The sequence below is a fragment of the Lepisma saccharinum genome, chromosome 21 (assembly GCF_977018435.1).
Source record: "Lepisma saccharinum chromosome 21, izLepSacc3.1, whole genome shotgun sequence".
Taxonomy (NCBI): Eukaryota; Metazoa; Arthropoda; class Insecta; order Zygentoma; family Lepismatidae; genus Lepisma; species Lepisma saccharinum.
Genome location: NC_139249.1, coordinates 9,344,549 through 9,359,725, shown reverse-complemented (window position 1 = coordinate 9,359,725; position 15,177 = coordinate 9,344,549). Strand labels below are relative to the sequence as shown.

Here is a 15,177-nt window from a genome sequence, read left to right as displayed (position 1 = left end):
GAGGCTCTTCATTGACTCATCCAAGAGAAGTCTCACGGTGCTTCATTTGCACAATGGAAACAAATACATGTCAGGACCAGTAGGGCACACTGTACACTTGAAGGAACGGTATGAAAATTTGGACCTGGTTCTGAAAAAAAAAAAATCTACTGCAACGACCACGGATGGATCATATGTGGAGACTTGAAAGTGCTAAGCTTGTTGCTTGAACAGCAAGGAGGTTATACAAAATATGCCTGCTTCCTGTGTGAGTAGGACAGTCGTGACAGGGCCCGACACTGGACCAAGATGGAATGGCCGGAAAGAAAATACCTTGCTCCCGGAACCAAAAATGTCGAACATGAATGCTTGGTGAACCCGAAAAAAGTACTGCTTCCTTCTCTTCATATTAAACTTGGACTGATGAAGCAGTTTGTAAAGGCTTTAGATAACGAGGGAGACTGCTTGAAATACTTGGTAAAGAGGTTTCCTGGCTTCACTAAGTAAAGCAAGAAGTTTTTGTCGGTCCGGATATTTGCAGGTTCATGAAAGATGAACCCATCGTTTCCACAATGAAGGACAGTGATAAGGCAGCGTGGACTGCATTTAAGGATGTGGTCACGAAGTTTCAAGGGAACCAGAAAGATCCCAACTTCAAAGGCATAGTACATAACATGCTGACACAATATAAAAATGTAGGGTGCTCCACGAATTTGAAAGTGCACTTCTTGGCATCTTACCTTGGTGCTGTCAGCGAAGAACAGGGTGAAAGGTTCCATCAGGGGACATCAAAGAGATGGGACGACGGTATCAGGGCAGCTAGAGCATTACCATGATTACGGATTACTGCTGGACACTTCACAGGTACCTGTCGCAGATGACTTACAAAAGGAAAAGCTCTCGAAGAAGCTTTGAAGGGATGAAGAAAGGGTATTACAAGGACTTGTAGCAACTCGATAAGTGACTAAAACTCAAAATTTGTAGGTATAACGCTGGATATTTTATTTTTTATGTCAATTAAATATGGTCAAAATACACGTTTTTACCAATTTTTCTTAATTTTTAACTCCATTTTGTGAAAAATCCTTACGTGATGGAGAAAAACGGGGGTCATTTTCCGATTCAGCGCACCTAAAAACATTGAAATCAGTTATTGCGGTTAAGACAATTTTAAAAAGTCTAAAAATGCAGGCCTGCGTATTGATATGTCAATTAATTATCTAGATATCAGAATTATTCAGACACTAATGAACTAAATTGCATGGATATCTATAATCTGTGATATCAGAATATCTACCATCTGGATTATCCAGATTGCCATTACCTTATAACAGATTTGGTCTTTATGAACCCCCTGCACAAGTAAGCGTTATCGTTTACAATTATTTGACACTGTTGCCATATACAAAATTTAACTCAAAGCCGAGAATTGTAGCTGCAGCAACATTTTCACTAAGAGCTACAAGAAATTTACAGTGAAGCTACAACTACAAAAATTATACCATTACCACTACAAATTTTGTAGCTAGCTACAGTAACACCACTACAAGTAGTGTGCTATTTCCAACCATTGGTCAAGGTATTATATAAAACATGCTATTCGGTTCCACACATTTTATTTGTGAATTACAAACAAAAAAACAAAATCTGAGATTCTTATATAATCTGGCGTACATTTTTTGATATTGACAAAAAAAATTCAAATAAGCATTAAAGCTCTCTTAAGGAATGAATTTGCTCCAACTCACAGCCTCTTTATATAAACCTTTGGCTGAAACAATTTGAGAAAAGGATACAAAGTCTACAAAATGAATACAGGAAAATAAAGGAAATACTTAATAGAAAAGAAGCTTTTTTATATACTCAGCACCACAGTTAAATCCACTTCCACTGTTCACACAAAAATTGTAACATTCTTTTCTCACATGGAAGGTACTTGAATTTTATTTTTTATACATAAAATAAAAAATATATACTGTACCAAGTACGCATAGTTTTTTGAATAGGAAACACATCTTCAGTCTCGAGTTTTCTTAAAATCTCACATTGAAAATACAAGGCATCATTCTCACTTCTAATTATTCAGTCTAGGAATGCTATTACCATATTGTATAATTTATTTATTATACACATGAAGCAAAATTCAACGTGCCACTAACTCTCGCATCATACGTTACTATTGATGTGATGAGAGTTTTAATACATCTAGTTTTCTCAATATGCTGCCAAATTTCAGAACTTGAAGTCGAGGTTCAAAATCTAGCAAAGAGTTTACACTGCAAAAGCATTCAAACTTGGGGGGAGGGGGGGTGATAGTTTGATTGCACTCTGCAAGCTAAATGTGTAGAACTAGAATTACAACAATAATAATTGCAGCTTTATGCATAACTGTGCACTGTTCAGATTCCAACTTTTGAGAAATTAATTCTAATTTTACGATGTAATCAAACTTCACATGTTTTCGAAGGGCTCACGGTTGAAAATAAAATCTGAGGAATCACTGCTACTCTCTTAATAATGGCACAAATATTTAAATGTGTAAGAAATTGGAAGATGAGACTCTCATTGTTTACGTAAAACATTTTGTTAGTGAAATTCAATTTTTTTGGCAATCAAAAAAGGACTAGAAAACAGTGCGAAATAAAATAACTACTGAGAAAATTCTATCTATGATGTGATTATTATGACTCCTACCTACAACTAGCCTCTAACTACTCTATAATTGAAACGGAGCATTAACTCTACTGCATATTAAAAGTATACAACAATAGCACCATTATTAATCATTCCATCAGACATCCTGAAAAACAATACTTGTTGCATGGCTCAATATGTTAGAGATTTTCTATTGCATAAAAACTTTAATTTCTTCACGTTCCATCATTAAGACCTTCTCTAATACTTACCAGTGTCCTTATGTTGTAGAACAACTCGTCATTAGTGGAATTTGTATTCAACTATAAAATCCCCTTCTGATTGTTCCTGGAAATGCAGTAATAAAAACCACGGCATGTGGAACATAACATTAAACTGAATAATAGCACTTGAAAAAAAGTTGTACCAGCTTCTGCACAAGAAATGTTCAACTTACAAAACAAATACTAATGTTGATATCACATTATGCAATCTTATTTCCTTTACCGTCACACAATTTTAGAGAGTTATAGAGTATGCAGGAAAATCAAGCATTACTTAAAAAATATTTAGGATTCGCTAAGAATCATGGTACGAGTTTCTTGCAAGCCATTTGGAGCATCAGTCAAGTACTTCCTTGAGAATTATACACAAAATTATGAAATTAGAAAATTGCTCGTCATGATTAATATGCATCTTCTTTGACACTTCCATAATTCTTAAGTAACAACATTATGTTAGGAGCAAACAAGAACATAAACAGTCACAGTTTGCTGACTGCTTTCACATATTATGCATAATACTATAAAACTAACTAGAAGCCCAATCATTTTAGAAAAGAAAAAACAGAACCTGTAAATAAACCTACAGTACAGGCATACAGGACAAACTACACTGCTTTTATGTATACAGAAGCTGGTGATGACGTGCACCACTGAAATATGAGATTAATTTCTCTTTACAAAGCAACACAAAACTATTTTCTTGTATCTAAATATAATCTTGAATTATGCTTTTGGACGACCAGTAAAAGAACTTTACTGTACCTTTTTTTTAAACTTTCAATATAATTTGTATCACAGTTATAATTACAGATATGCAAGGCACTTTTGTTACAGAATGGTATTTTTTACTATATTTGTACTGGCCATATCTTGCAATATATTACAAATCCTGAGATGCCTTATTGCTGGATTTAAATTGACCAATAAAACAATTGTGTACTACAATATGTGTGCACTACAAAATTTTGCACAAAATTGCACAAAGTTTTGACAAGTTTCATTTCCTCCAATAACAAAACACAAACAAACAGCATCATGTTTCAGTATAAAATATGAGTATACAAAATTAAAAGTATAGAAACATAACACATACTTAAACACATGTAGTAAAGAAATATCACTTCCGAGATCACTTTTGTTAATATAAAAGTGTTTTAAGTATAATGTAACATGACGTGAATTACGATTCTCGTACATACAATGTTTTTCCGTTATGTTCTATGGATCTTGGGAACATGTTATAATACTTGTAAGAAAATATTTTGGGTTAATTTCGAGTTCCTATCCATTAAGTAGTTACAAGAATAATCTCAACTCTCCCTTTTCAGAAGTTACCTGAGCATGCCATTACTACACAGTTTTCAGATGTTTACTTGGAAATTTATCACAAATGCTTCAAAGTTGAACAAGAAATACACGCAGCCTTTTAGCTGACATTAACAATAAACTAAACTGCTAAAGGTACATTAAAGAAGTCTCTTCACAAGCGTAATAACAATATACAATCCTTTATCACACTGATTTGACCAAAGAACAACTTTAGAACAATGTTAATGAAATAGGACAAACACACAAAAAAATGGTTAACTCGTTAATTTTGGCATATGCACAGGAACTTCAGGCACTTACAAAAACAAAAAAATACCCTCTATAAACACTTTTTACACGAGGTAGAAACTTAAAGAAATGCTGTCCTCTGTCTTTTAAGGCACAAGACTTTTGATTATCACATGTAGTCCTATAACTGGACAAAAAAATCAGGTGCACCATATGGAGTTAGTTTTCCAAGTTTGAACGATAAAACATTAGTTTTTTCTTCACCTGAAATATAAATAATCACAATGAAGGCCTGCATCAGAATACTTCATAACAAATTTCATATAACTTTGCTAGTAGCATCTACGAATACCTGAGAAAAACAAATGAACAAACAAAAGTGTTGTTCTTAAAATAAGTTGTGTAAGGGGCGATTGGCCAGTAAATAAAAAATAGTAATAAAGGGTGTTCCGTATAGGATGCCAAATTTGAATCTAGTGCTATTGTTTTGTTTCAAGGTTGGCAGACCTGTTCTTACCAATGTTGGCATCTGTTGTCATGTCAATTAATGTAGCCTCAATTGTTTTGGCTCGTTTGTTTATTGCTCCTATCTTTGCATATATTAGCAGCCTCATATACGTTTCTGTTTGTTTGTTTGTTTTCATTTCTAATTACCTCCCTTTTCTTAATTTATGTTGTTCTTCAATAATGTGTTCGGATAAACCCATTCTTGGTACTTTCTCCCTAATATCTTTATCGTGTTTTCTCCACCTTATCTCCATGCTTCTTCCTGTTTGCCCAATATATTCCTTATTACATTCACACCTAATCCTATACACACCTTTTTCTCCCCCCACGTTTTGCTTTACCTTTCCTTCCTATTTGTATTCTGTCAAATGCTTTTCAATACTGCGCAGAGCCCTTATCCCACATTTAATACCATAATCTTTTACTACTTTTTCAATCTTTTCAGAAACCCCTTTAAAATACGGGATCCCCATATACCTATACTTCATTTTCTCTTCTCCTACATCTACCCCTTCTTCTACTATTTCCCCCCTCCTTATTCCTTTCCCCTCTCTCACAAATTTTGCATGCTCCCCTTTGTATCCTCCTCATTTCGTTCTCCTTATACCCGTATGTTTTACCAATGAGCAGAACAAAAGCAATGTATTTTTAAACTTCTACATAAGAGCAAAAAGGTTACGTAATCAGATAGAGGAATTGAAAAAAGAGGAAAAATGGATTATGAATATTGGTCATTAGAAATGAAAACAAATAAACAGAAACATATATGAGGCTGCTAATAAAGGGTGTTCCATTAATTTGGAACGATTTGAAATGTGAAATAAGATTAAGTGTTTAATGTTTTTTTTCTTTTTCTTTCAGATTTTAACAACTTCAGCCTTTGCCAATTGCAATCATGGAAATATTAACAATCAAGCAACGTGTTAAAGTTATCGAAGCGTATTACGAAAATGGACGTTCAAACAGAAATGCACTTCGGGCACTTCGCGATTTTTTTGGTGAACATAATCGACCTACCGAGAGTGCAATTGGCAAAATTGTTCGTAAATTCAAACAAACTGGGTCGGTGGCAGATGTGAAAATGCCAATGCGTGCTCGTTTACGCCGTTCAGCTGAAAACATTGCTGCAGTGCGCGAGAATGTGGCCACGAATCCAGACACCTCTATTCGTCATCGCGCACAGGAATTGAACCTCTCCACAACAACGCTACATCGAATTTTGACAAAAGATCTGTCTCTACACGCTTACAAAATTCAATTGACACAAGAATTGAAGCCTGCTGACCATTTGAAGCGTCGTACATTCGTCAATTGGATGCACGAGCAAAAACAAGCTGATGATGATTTTTCGCAAAAAGTCATCTTTAGTGATGAAGCCCATTTTAATCTTGGTGGGTTCGTTAATAAGCAGAATTGTCGCATTTGGGCTGATGAAAATCCAAGGAACATTGTTGAAAAGCCACTGCATCCACAAAAGGTCACTGTTTGGTGTGCATTTTTTGCTAGCGGAATCATTGGCCCGTATTTCTTCGAAAATGATGCCGGGAATTCTGTAACGGTCACAGGCGAACGATGCCGTGACATGATAACCAACTTTTTATGGCCTGAATTGAATGCTATGGATGTCGAAGATTTGTGGTTCCAACAGGATGGCGCCACAAGCCACACAGCCAATGCAACAATGACTTTATTGAATGAGAAGTTCCAAGGTCGCATCATCTCTCGAAACAGCGATGTCAATTGGCCACCACGATCGTGCGACTTAACCCCATTAGATTTCTTCCTTTGGGGTTATCTCAAAAGTAAGGTTTATGCCAACAAGCCAACAACAATTCAACAGCTGAAGGATGAGATAATAAGGCATATTGCTGAGATCGACGAGCAAATATGCAGAGACGTCATCAAAAATTGTGACCATCGAGTGGATGTGTGCCGCCGAAGCCTTGGCGGACATTTGGCCGATATTGTTTTTCACACATAATTGCCATGCCTCTAATAACATGATCCAAAACTGAAATCAATAAAGTTTCACCAATAACACCGTTTTATTTACTGCTAACTTTGATCCGTCTTAATGGAACACCCTTTATATGCAAAGATAGGAGCAAAAAATTAGAGAGAGGATGAGAACCTAGATGAAATGTAGATAAAGATGGTTAAGAGGTGGAAGGAAGCAAGAAAAACAAAATAGGATTTCATGTCACGCCGGGCGTAATCCGTGCTGTTCAGGAGACTCCTGATTTTGAGTTGGAAATGACGTATGATTAAGGTGGAGGGGAGGGGAGTCATGCAGGAGGGGAATAGAATCAGGGAACTTCCTGCATTCTGCAAGAAAGCAAACCGGACAACACACGGGCAAACAAGGAGAGTGTGTTTATACAGTTTTAAGTTTTAAAGATTTTTAAAGTTTGAATTTTAACACTTTTGGTGGTTTTTATGAAGAAAGTAAGAGACATGGAAGTTTTGAAGACATGGGCAAGATTTTAGCAACCCTTTTTTACCATAGTGAAACCTATCACCTTACTCCTTGTACCACACCAAATTGACGCAGCAAGAAGCGATAACGCGAGCCAAGGAAGTAACCTGAAGAAGGGAGCAGTTGACTCCCGAAACGTTGTTTTCTAAACGGTACATACTCACAAATCGTCTGCATTTGGTATTTTATTAAATCCTGAATATGAAAATGCTAAAAACTAATGAAGATGCTAAAGAACAACAAGGAAGGAAGATTTGTGCATTCTAACCCTCGATCATGCCGTAGCTCAAAGCCATGTGTGGTGAACACCAGTCAAAGTGTTGTTTTGAGTGCACATAAGACTTTTAAAAATTAATTTTGCATTACTGCCAAGTTAGTATTTTGGAAGTAAATAATAACTTTCGTAGTAAATAAATCGTTTTTTGCAAAATTTACGCTGCCTTTTAATTCTGAAGAAATCAGTAGTCCAGCAGATGAATGGTTAGCTTTAACGTTTGGCACAGGACATGTTAACTTTCTAGGGTTAAGATGAAAACTGAAGCTGTATTTAACCCCTTAAGCGGGGAGCCCGAGTTGTGCTCGCTCACTCACTCTCACTCTCTCCCTCTTTGACAATTTAGTGACACAGTTTACTATGAATTATGTATGCAGTAGCTTCAATTCCCATTTAGGTTTAAGTTTCTCTCTCTCTCTCTCTCTATCTCTATCTCAAAAGCAACTGTGCATCGGATTCCGCATAGTGTACACAACAATACCCGAGAACAATTCGCGTTACCCGATCTGAAGTTGGAATAAACTTTCCTGCCCGAACCTAGCTTGGGCAACCTGCTTAACGTTACACATACAACCCCGAACACAGTTCGGGTAACCTGCTTGTAACTCAATTTATAAAATCGAAACACCCACTTAAGGGGTTAACAACAAAATTAGACTAGCTTTATCTATGAATGCATCCTGGGCTGCATTTGGCAGACTAGTGAGGCTCTGACATCTACACTCACAGCCAGTATGATCTTATGAGGGCTTGTGTTGTCCTCCATATGTTTGTGATTGTCCCTTCACCCATCTTATCTTACCAGCAATCATCCTCATCTTCGCGATTAGCCAAAAGTGGCAGAAAAGTGAAGTACAATAAACTAAACCAATCAGTCATTGTGATAGCAAAAATTCTTGACCACAAGTATAATTTCCTGACTTTCATGACTGGTAACACTGTTAAGCCATTAAAATGCTGACCAAAGCAAACTTTTTTAGTATAAAAATATACATTAAAACGTAACGTTTCCACCCTCTAACAGGGTCTTCATCAGACGAACCTTCACAACAAATAAATGAAAGTTACAAAACCCAGACATGGTCCTTACACAAAACAACACGAAGGCACCAGTCCTTATCTTAGAACATTTCATTTCAGGAATTCCTGAGTGTGGAATCTCCTGACAGGTGATTGACCTGGTAAAAGTCTGGCCTTATCAATACCTCCACTAATGAACCTAGACAGATTCCTTATTGCCTGGACTCCCTCTTTCCTCTTTCTTTCTTTGTTTTTCTTACTTCCTTCTTCCTTCCTCTCATACTTTCCACTCTTTCTAGCACTCCTTTCCATTCTTTGTTAATTTTCAGCCCCCCATTCCCGTTCAGTTAGTGTCAATTACCTGTCAGGAGATTCCCCACTCAGGAATTCCTGAAATGAAATGTTCTAAGATAAAGACTGGTGCGTTCGTGTTGTTTTGTGTACGGACCCTGTCTGGGTTTTGTAACTTTCGTTTATTTGTTGTGAAGTTTCGTCTGAAGACGACCCTGTCGGAGGGTGGAAACGTTGCGTTTTTATGTATATTTTTATACTAAAAAAGTGTGTCTTGGTCAGCATTTTAACGTTTCATTTCTTGACTGGTAGACACCCTGTTACATGTTTTTGTGGGAGTTAAACGCCTGTTCAAACTATTTTCCAGCACACAAAATGAAATTTCAAATGCATCATATGTGACAAACAGAAGCTTACCAATGAACAACATATCAATTAATGTGCAATGCTAAATAAACTTATGTCTAAAGCCTACATCTTCAGTATAGCTTGTGTAACTGCAAGTTCAATTATTAGTACTTATAAGTTGTAATTATTATTATCATAGTTAGTCAGGACCATATTCTAACCCTTCAGATATTATTCACTGGAACTCATTGATCAATTAAGATGATTTTCCCAGAGATTTCTGATAAAGAGAACTTTTCTCCACAACACTGTTTTGAGTTGCTAGAATCAGCACTTGGAGTGGAAATTCTTAGGTTGGAGGTTGTTTGCTCAAGCTTTGGGGCCAGCTAGCGAGACCTTCCTATGATTCAACATGGTAACAATGAGAGTTTTGAGGGGATGATTTGCATAAACTTTCCTAGCCAGGACATCCCCTCCCCCCTCACTTCAAGCACTGGCCAGAACTTTCAGTTACTGTCAATTTAAGAACATCCATAACTTTAATGGGTTTACGATAAACTAAATTGAACTTAATATCAACATAAAATTTATAGTTATAAAATAAAAATAAAAAGTTATCATTCAGCTTGTGGGCTCCAACACATGTCTATTGAAACTTCCCTTGAATTTCTCCCTTGAAGCTGGAATTTAATTATGCAAAACAATTTTGTTACACAGTACTGAAACAGAATTAATGAAAATTGCATATTTTGCAAAACTACACCCTGTTGACTGAAGTTCTGCACAGGATATCTGGTTCTAGCCATAAAACTAATGTACTCATTTGCCACTACCTACCATATTTCACAGTATAATCGCCGCACTCTGTTTTTTCAGACCAAAATTGGTAATAAATTTTCATCTCGCAATCATCGCATCAACTCGTCAGATAATGAAACCAATGATATCAGCACAGAATCTTTGGACACAGAAGATTAAATTTTGTAAGTTTGTACTTTGCAACGCTGTAGTAAATTATCACTATAATGCACAAATTAGTAACAACTAATGTGTTAACTATTTTTCTCATACTGAAAAAAATGTTCGCTAAACTGTCCCAAAGAAAGTATGTGAGTCGATTTGAACTATTCATTTTAACATTTAATCACAGGAATTCCGTGTATTCTGATCAGGGTTGTGCAATTACGCATAAAAAAGGGTTTTCTACATGACACGTAAATTACACATAAAAAACGTGTAAAATACGTATAAAACGTAAAAAACTAGAATCAAACATAAAAATGAAAAGAAAACATGTCTTTACGATTGTATTGCTGTGTATGGCAGTTGGCAGTGGCAGAAAACTAAACAAAAAGGCTTTAAAAACTTTCCTTCCGAATTTGTATGTGCTCTTATATTGGAACTTTTACAAACTGCCATATTCACATTCACGTCATAATTAGCCTATGAAAATGTATAATACACATGAAAAAGGAATTTGAAGCTGTTACTATAACTGAAATCCAATCCAAATAAATTGTCATTATTTGTTATGTTACGAGTATAAATACTAGTGCATGATGTCTTCAGAAAATAATGATTGTGTGCGGAAATTATAAGAAAATTAAAGTTTAAAGTGTAATATAATTAAAGCAGTTTTCATATTAATATTTTACGATTAGTTTTTTACATCTTCATAAAAAACTGGTTTTCTACGCGAAGTAAATTACTAGTAAATTATGCGTAATTTACATAAATAACCAAACGAATAAATTACCTTGCCAACCCTGGTCCTAATCTTGCACCAAACACAGTTTACCTAGCAATAAATGATTTTTAAATACGGCTGTTCGTAAACTCCAGCCAAGTCAGACGAAGCCGGCTACATCTGCACGTAAACTCAATCCGCCCACTTCCGGCTCCGTGACATATCCGGCTTACTTCGCTCGTAAGATTCGTAAGCCGTACTCGATGCGACTGAGTTGGCAGAATGCAGATGAAAACTAGCAGAAAGCACGACACAGGCGGTTTCAATGGCCGGCAATCATTTACTTCATGCCTTCGTAAGTCAGAAAGACAGCTGAAGGAAAAGGTGTAGTTAATATTATCTTTTAATTCTTTCCGTAGATGTATATATGGGAAAAATATGCAAAAACTGGTATCCGAAGAGATAAAAAGTATAAAACAATGGAAAAAGTACATTTTGATCTGAACTGTAATGAAATAAATATTTTTAAAGCCATTTCATTAACCATAATTCAAGGTTATTAGTTGGTGTTAATACATGGTACACTAAATTAAATTCACCAACCAATAAAATAATAAAAAAATAATTATTTTTGATGTGTAGACATACAGATGATTCGTTTTTTTTGGTTATTTTTTGTGCAAATTTGTAAAACTTTTCAAAATATTCTAATAATTTATATTAATGTCGCCAAGCTTTATATAGTGTTGATATTTACTGCCATTTTCACCTAATACTATTTCCAAAGAAAGTCAACTGCTTTTAAACGTGCTCAAGAGTCAAGCAGATGATCCACCACTCCATAAATCCACGCTGTTCGTAAACTGCAGAATGTGACAGCTTCGCTAGTGACGTCGACATAACGTTTTGTGTGACGTCTGAGTAATCCACTCGTAAGACTTGGGCTGAGTTGGCTGGAGTTTACGAACAGCGGTATTGCCATGGCAGTAATACAGACACAATTTTTTTAAGAAAAAAGAATGACGTAATGATCGCACCCAACTTTAAATAAAAAATACATAAAATCTGCGATGATTATGTGGTGAAATGAGGTTTTTCGAACAAAATAACACTAAAATGCAACTCACAGCACACATCAAGGGTATGGGGCCATTCTTCTTTGGAAACGATCTGGCCTTCTTCTCATTGGTCCCCACATAACATCTTGGTGATAATTCACATCTTCACAACTGTATGGCATATGAGGTAGTTGTTCAAAATAGGGCTGCTCTGCCTGTTGTATTTGTGCTAGAGGGATCGCTGGAACATTCCCCCTCGGCCATGGTTCATTATATGGTGTTGGTCTGTTCTCCTGGGCATGCCATACTTGTCCTTTTTGGAAATAAAATATGAAGAGATTAAAGTACGTGTACAAGTACTGTAAAACACAAAAACAGTAGGGCAGGTACATTAAGTTGTAGACTTTTGATCTCACCATCAGAAGTTTTTGGGTTAGAGTCCTGACCTGGGGATGGCTACTCTTTGTGAGCGTCTGTCAATTTCATCAAATTAGAGGGATGGGCCGATATGAAATTTTGGCCAATGCCGATAAAGTACCAATATAAAATTTACCAGTACCGATAACCGATATTCTACCGATCCGATATAAAATTCCAAATGGTCCTTGAAGCAGCTAAATTGTTTCCAGGTGACTGCAGTGCAAAAGAAGTTACATTTAGACAGTTACTTTTTTTAAAAAGTAGGGCATGGAGGTTATCCATAAAAATTGTAACAAAATGGCAGAATCTCTCCTGTCCCTATCTAATTCTCACTCATCCTAGGGTTACCAGACATCCCCTTTTTAATTGCACTCAGTTATTAGTTCATAGTTTGCTGAGTGGCTTTTACGCACACAGCTGCAAAATGGAAAGTATGTGTGTAAAAGTTTGGATATTTGTAAATGTTCTGGTCTAGGTTAGCTCTTGTCCATTAGCTGGGGAAGCAATTGGTTGCTTTCCCTCAATGGCTTCCCTGTTTGTTGGAGGTATAAATACTGGCTCTCTCATATCCTCAGACGCACATTCTCAAGCTCAGATCAGAAAGTGGTTGTCTCTCAATGGATTAAGCCAGTTTTTATGGATGCATCGAGACACACAGAGTAAGCGCCGTATGTGTAGGGACCTCTGCGTGATAAACTGCGGGGGCGGGTTAGTGCTATGCTATAGCCTGACAAGTTAAGTCCCAATATGCACAGAATGCTGCGGAGCACTTCCTATTACGTCATCCTCCCCACCACTCTTCTACGTACTGGTCTGGCCTTAAGAGTACAAGTGGTGCCAACTCAGCAAAAGTAAACTAAACCAAATATGACAAAAGATTTTTACTGTGTGGATTGACGGTGTCGGCTCATATCAGTTTATCAGTGGTTCATTTGATTTAATCCGGTCTTTGAAAATGCGTGCGGTGCACGGATCGTAAACTGTAGTATTACACACGCGCGTTAAGGTTTATAACGAAGAGAAACTACTGGGCGAATGACTTCATTTTCTGAATGCGACATCGAGCATTGGCGACAAGTGGGGGGGGGGGTGTTTATCGTACAACAATCACTATGAGAAGGCAATCTGATAACACGCTTGCCTGTGTTCTCTTTTAAAGCATTGAAATATTCTTGCTTTTTACTCTTGGCTGCATATTTTTGAAATGCAAAAAATCAAATCATGTCTGGCCCAACGAAATCCACAATCTGCTCTGGAAAGCCTTTTAGAGGACAGGCCAGATAAATTGTTTACAATGTTGCAACATATTTGCGAAATCAGAAGGAGTTACATAAACTTAGGTATAATGTTGTCGAGTACACAAACGCCGTCACGGGAGTATCTAAATGGATGGTTTCTCAAGTTTTAAAAGAATTGGATTGAATTGATTTGTTTTAAGTCCACTTTATGCACAGTAATGCTAATTGGGACTGGACCTACTGTTTAAAGTGGGATCCAAACCACTATGTGCCTTCACCAGGAATCGAACCCGGGACCCCTTGATTACAAGGCGACGGCGCTACAACTGCGCGATCGGGGAGGTCAAGTTTTAAAAGAAGGAAGAGAGTCGTTGATGAAAGGTGAGCTGAATTTCTGTACTCCAACAGGTAGAAAACAGCCCAGGAAAAAGCGAATACAAATTTCGTTGAAAATCCTCAGACCATTCCGCTCCCTCCAGGTTTAACACTGCGAACCGTCGTCTCTGCGGAGAATGGAGTGGGGGAAATGTGGTGCGAGATGTTCAACAGCTATTTGCAGCATTTTGTTTTTAAACTTGATAAAACAAGATAAAGCTACAAATGTTGAAATGTGCCCTTAAAATATCTAATTTCTTAATTAATACAAGACTGAATTAAAATTAATTAATTCTTGCACCAGAGTAGCCTTTCTAAAAAGGCTCCACCGTCAATATCACAAATAACTATGCAATACATTATTAGGGCCCGGGACTATAAAACTTTAAAATATGTATGTAATTATGTTATAAAAATGGAAAAATATGTCATGAAAAATTAAAAATATGTCAGAAAAATTTAGAAGTATCCCCAGTAAAGCCAAAAAATATGCACAACAGTACTTTCGAATGTCTCATTATAGGGGATGAAGTCAGAATCCCTTTATATAATGTAGTGGGAAAATACTGACAATATATTGTGAGGTTCACTGCAATTATCCAAAATGTTGCTATTATGTCAGATTTACACCTTTGTGGAAAGTAAAGCATAATTGGCAGCTCGCTATAAAAAAGGGGGTATTTTTGTTCTATACTAGTTGGTAAGATTACATCTGCTTTAATTTCTTTATCCTGCCATTGATAATATGAACTATTCATTGTGCTAAAGGTACGAATCATAAAATAAAAATGAATAAATTATAAAATAACCGATTATATGCAAGACAATTACGAAATTATACAGAAATATGTCTTATTACGAGAAAATTGAAGAAATATGTTGTAAAAACACGAAATTGGTAAAATATGTCATATCAAGTTTGTCTATTTCAACTGATTTTCATCAGATATGTAAAGATCTCGCCCCTGTATCTGATCTGATGCCAAATAAAAAATATATTATAACATAAAGTCCCGGGCTATAATTATA

General features: G+C 36.3%; 1 protein-coding gene across 4 annotated transcripts in view; it reads right to left on the bottom strand.

Moving 5' to 3' along the window:
- Nucleotides 1–1,584: 1,584 nt before the first annotated feature.
- LOC146004015 (PC-esterase domain-containing protein 1A-like) overlaps nt 1,585–15,177 on the bottom strand; it is a 58,340-nt gene continuing 44,747 nt past the window's right edge. For 3 of the 4 annotated variants that reach the window (XM_083142576.1, XM_083142579.1, XM_083142577.1), the window contains exons 10-11: nt 12,185–12,428; nt 1,585–4,718 (exon numbers count right to left, since the gene is read on the bottom strand). In XM_083142576.1, the coding sequence (XP_082998702.1) occupies nt 12,193–12,428 (236 nt within the window). In that variant the 3' untranslated portion in view covers nt 1,585–4,718; nt 12,185–12,192. Of the gene's footprint in view, nt 4,719–12,180; nt 12,429–15,177 lie in introns of those variants that run through there. The other variant, XM_083142578.1, reaches the window with a different exon arrangement.